General features: G+C 36.5%; 1 protein-coding gene across 1 annotated transcript; it reads left to right on the top strand.

The window, feature by feature from the left end:
- The first annotated feature begins 3,470 nt into the window (after nt 1-3,470).
- LOC130560091 (interleukin-8-like) lies at nt 3,471-4,865 on the top strand. Its single transcript, XM_057343587.1, has 4 exons — nt 3,471-3,631; nt 3,765-3,885; nt 4,021-4,104; nt 4,220-4,865. Exons 1-4 carry the CDS (start codon nt 3,565-3,567, stop codon nt 4,272-4,274), a joined length of 327 nt encoding a protein of 108 aa, XP_057199570.1. The 5' UTR covers nt 3,471-3,564; the 3' UTR covers nt 4,275-4,865.
- Nucleotides 4,866-5,528: the final 663 nt, after the last annotated feature.

The raw sequence follows: 5,528 nt of genomic DNA on the forward strand, positions 1-5,528 counted from the left end.
TTACTGCTTGTTTTTCATAGCAGTTGACATAAAAATCATAAAGCATAAAAAGGTTAAAAATGTCTGCCAAAAGAGGAAAAAAGTTCTCAAATATTCAGCCACATGCAAACATTTTATACATTAACGTCACGTTTTTACTCAGACACGCCCCCTTAGTCCGTGGCAAAACATTGGAAAACGATTGCTTCTAATAGTAAACAGCCAAACCGGATTTAACCAAACTATTATCTGCTGAACTTAAAAGCAGCTGGACTTTTATCCTTACGACTTACCTACGGTCTAATGAAATGTTGCGCGGAATCGTGTTTTCTGAGCTCATTTCGACGCTGGGGAAGCACACAAAGCGTGAAGTAAACAATTATTGATTACAGTAATACATTATGTGATTCAACAAATTGACTATTTAATTTACATTGCTGTTCTAAATGTGTATGTGTTAACATTCATGTGTAATACTAAATACATCTGCGTGTAATGTGTTAATGCTCTTTTCCAACTGCGTATTTATGTTTGAGCACACAAGGCAAAATTTTGTGTAAAAACTTTTGTTTAAAAAAGTCAAAATTGGTGGTAAAAATTCACAAAATCTGACAAGACGTTTATTTGACAAGCTTGCTTTACAATAGTTCTGTTATGCAATTTAAATCAGAGCATTGCAGTGGTGTTACATGCAATGACTAAATGCATTACAAAGTGAATATTGACAATATGGATTATTTTCTTTCCGTATTTTTGGAGAAAATCAAGGCCTTTAGAAACTTTGAGATTGCAGTTCTTTCCGGGTTGTTGACGGCCCGTTGACAAATGAACTTGGCACGTATGGGTGCAACAAAGGTTCATCGCTCTTTTCCCTGCAACATAACAATATTTATTCATTTATTTACGTTTCCCCATCCTCACAGATTTTCAACACAGTGTATACTAGCTAACACTAACTATAACTATTCATGTGTGTGTTTGTAGAACTAAGATCTTAATACTTACCACCATGCATGATTTTTTTAATAAATGCTGGGAAGGCTTTACATTTACGCAAAATAGAAAGCTGTAAAACTCAGCCAGGAAAAAAATATTACGCTATGATTGAACAGAAAAGGAACATGTATATACAGTATATACCTGTTTATATACACTCACCTAAAGGATTATTAGGAACACCATACTAATACGGTGTTTGACCCCCTTTCGCCTTCAGAACTGCCTTAATTCTACGTGGCATTGATTCAACAAGGTGCTGAAAGCATTCTTTAGAAATGTTGGCCCATATTGATAGGATAGCATCTTGCAGTTGATGGAGATTTGTGGGATGCACATCCAGGGCACGAAGCTCCCGTTCCACCACATCCCAAAGATGTTCTATCGGGTTGAGATCTGGTGACTGTGGGGGCCATTCTAGTACAGTGAACTCATTGTCATGTTCAAGAAACCAATTTGAAATGATTCGAGCTTTGTGACATGGTGCATTATCCTGCTGGAAGTAGCCATTAGAGGATGGGTACATGGTGGTCATAAAGGGATGGACATGGTCAGAAACAATGCTCAGGTAGGCCGTGGCATTTAAACGATGCCCAATTGGCACTAAGGGGCCTAAAGTGTGCCAAGAAAACATCCCCCACACCATTACACCACCACCACCAGCCTGCACAGTGGTAACAAGGCATGATGGATCCATGTTCTCATTCTGTTTACGCCAAATTCTGACTCTACCATTTGAATGTCTCAACAGAAATCGAGACTCATCAGACCAGGCAACATTTTTCCAGTCTTCAACTGTCCAATTTTGGTGAGCTCGTGCAAATTGTAGCCTCTTTTTCCTATTTGTAGTGGAGATGAGTGGTACCCGGTGGGGTCTTCTGCTGTTGTAGCCCATCTGCCTCAAGGTTGTGCGTGTTGTGGCTTCACAAATGCTTTGCTGCATACCTCGGTTGTAACGAGTGGTTATTTCAGTCAAAGTTGCTCTTCTATCAGCTTGAATCAGTCGGCCCATTCTCCTCTGACCTCTAGCATCAACAAGGCATTTTCGCCCACAGGACTGCCGCATACTGGATGTTTTTCCCTTTTCACACCATTCTTTGTAAACCCTAGAAATGGTTGTGCGTGAAAATCCCAGTAACTGAGCAGATTGTGAAATACTCAGACCGGCCCGTCTGGCACCAACAACCATGCCACGCTCAAAATTGCTTAAATCACCTTTCTTTCCCATTCTGACATTCAGTTTGGAGTTCAGGAGATTGTCTTGACCAGGACCACACCCCTAAATGCATTGAAGCAACTGCCATGTGATTGGTTGATTAGATAATTGCATTAATGAGAAATTGAACAGGTGTTCCTAATAATCCTTTAGGTGAGTGTATTACACAGTATCTCACAGCTTGTATAACCTACGTTTTCACTTAGGGGTGTACTCACTTTTGTTGCCAGCGGTTTAGACATTAATGGCTGCGTGTTGAGTTATTTTGAGGGGACAGCAAATGTACACTATTATACAAGCTGTACACTCACTACTTTACATTGTAGCAAAGTGTCATTTCTTCAGTGTTGTCACATGAAAAGATATAATAAAATATTTACAAAAATGTGAGGGGTGTACTCACTTCTGTGAGATACTGTACAAAGCTATTTTATTACAGCCATTTATATTAACAATGTTTTGCTGCATATCAGAACTATGCTTTGAGCCTGGTTTTCACAGACAGGATCACATAAAGTAAATAATCAAAATTTGATTTCAATCATTAATTATAATTTTGATTACAAAACATGGCCTTACATAGTCAGTATTAAATATATCAAGGTTATATATTCACAGAATCATTTTTGAATATATAATGTAGGATGATTTTACGCAGAGTAAAAAAGTAAATCAAAGCTAGGTTTTCACTGGCAGGGTCACATGTTCTTTGGTTTTACGAATTGTGGGAAATGTTCTCTTATTTTGACTCACTGTAGTGTGTAAGGTAAAATATAAATGTAAATATACAGAGATATTTTACTCATAAGAATTTCTCTGGGGCTGCCAATAATTGGCGAAAACCATTTGTTTCACAATGTGATTTTTCTCTCCACTTTTTTGTTTTACCTCAGTTAGGTAATATTTCAATTTCATATTTAAAAATATTCTGAATAAAAGATAGAGGATAAATTACCCAGATTAATTTTTACAGCCTTCTTTGCTCAATAATTTTAGAGTTCTAAAATGCAGAAGTTTAACGCAAGCAACTTGCAGTTGTGTCAGACGTCGCTGGCGATGAAGCAGCAAAAGTTACAGATACCAACTATGATGAAATAAGACATTTCACATACCACCTACTCACTACCATTGAAAAAAAACATGCATACCACAATAAAAGTGAAAAGAGTGGCTTCCGGCTTATGAAGAGCTTGGAGATTCTGTGGAAGATACGATTACTGAGAAATTTCTATTGTGCAATGAACTCTTGTGGGAAGTTCTTTAAAAGGGAGAGTGCAGGCCATTGCTATATTCACACACTACTGATAACAGTGGATGAGTGAGCTACTTGATACGAAAGACACTAGCATTGCTCTGCGTAACATTGATTCAATATGAATACGTTCACTGTAGCAGCCGTGACTTTTCTGATCTGCATGACACTGCTGTCCACATCAGAAGGTAAGCAGACCAAGGTTTATAACTGCTTATGCATAGATTTTTTTATGTTTTGCTGTCTGTAAATGAGAATTTCTTAAACATTAACATTTCATTTGCACTAATATTTTCCTCTTTCTTCTCACTGCACTTTCAGGTAGACCACCACTTCGATGCCAGTGTGTTGGATCATATTTAGGAAAACCCATTTCTATCGACAAAGTAGATTCAATAAAGACATTTGCTGCTGGTCCGCATTGCAAAAATGTGGAGATCATGTGAGTATAAAACTAACCCAAGCATATTTTATGAGCTATTAAATATGGACATATTTCTGATTCACATTAGACATTCTTTAAGTTAGCTTGTAATGTCAGGCTGTTTATTTTGAAATGCATGTTTGTTTTCTACAGAGCCATAGTGAAGCATAAAAATAACAAAAGCACAACAACCTGTCTGAATCCCAGTGATGCCTGGGTGAAATCTCTTATGGAAGAGTAAGTTGCTTAAATGTCAACTCATAATGTTGTCTGTCGCAAATGTTTCTAATTCAGTAAAATGATTTTAAATCATTTCAATTTGAACTAACTTTATGTCTCTCTGTGTTTGCAGATGGAACAAGAAATCAAACAGTATCATAGGCAGTATGAATAAAAAAACAACTTAGTTGCTCACTAAAGAACACAAAGAGGACATTCTGACTATATAAGACCGCAGCTGATGTTTGTTTGAAGGAATTTATCAAATGTATTTGACACTATAACAATACAAATGTTTAGGGTCACTTATTCATCCCTCTTGTTCATCAAAACTATAAAACAACAAATGCTATTATGGGAATTGTGTTGTGACAAAATAAATAATGAATGAAAACTTACATGTAACATCGTCAGTGTAGTCACCCCGAGATGCTTCTTAAGCACTATAGTGAAGGAGTTCCCATCTATTCTGGGCTCCTATTTTTCTTTTTATGAATTATTCAGATGTCAAGTCATCAAAAACATTTTAAATACATTTTAGTTTTGTAATGAAAGAAAATAATATGTTGGCAATATCAAACTTTCGGACCTGTAGATCAAAATGTTTTACAGAATTGTGAAAAACATTTTAGTCAACTGACCCTAAACATTTGAACGGTGTAATCTGGTTTGTTTTTATTTATTTATTTGTAAGGATGGATGATATAACATAATAGATTGTAATATTCTTTTGCTACCAAATGTTTAACAGAATAAAATGTTATTTTTATTACTGTAAATCTGTCTTGCATGGAATTCTGTCATGATCCTGTCCCTGTTGTGGCGAATCGGCCTTCCATCGCAGAAAGAAATCTCAGTGACAAGGGTTCCAGATGCCAAGAGTTGAAACTTTATTTGCTCGAGTCGCTACCATTATATCTTACCTAGGTCTTAACCTGCTACAGTTATATGTCAGGTTTATGCTATCACAGCAAAGTCCCTGGTGTGAAATGTACACCCTGGTGTATACTGTATATGAGTCCGTAGCTACGCGTGTACAAATGTACACTGAAACAGAGTCTTTCTGGTGTGAAATGTTAATTTATTCATGCAGTTAATGAATCAATTGAGTTGATTTTACAAGTGATGATTGATCTTTAGTGATGATACCTGCTGTCTATGAAGTGTTTAGATACACAGCTGATGTAAAGCAAATACAACAAATCTATGTGTAGAACTAATGTGGTCTCCTGACATCACGAAATATCAAGATGCTTAAACAACTTTAAACAGTGTTGCCATAATCACTTATTAAAAGAAGTTTGAGTGTAAAAGATGTTCATGTAGAGTTAGAGTTTTAGCTGCAGTTTGAGTAAGTTTGAAATGTTTTAGATGTGACGTCACCATTAGGGTGAGGAGTATTCTCATCAGTGCATGGGGTACTTGGACATTTTTTACATTCC

Source organism: Triplophysa rosa, linkage group LG1 (genome assembly GCF_024868665.1).
Source record: "Triplophysa rosa linkage group LG1, Trosa_1v2, whole genome shotgun sequence".
Lineage (NCBI taxonomy): Eukaryota > Metazoa > Chordata > Actinopteri > Cypriniformes > Nemacheilidae > Triplophysa > Triplophysa rosa.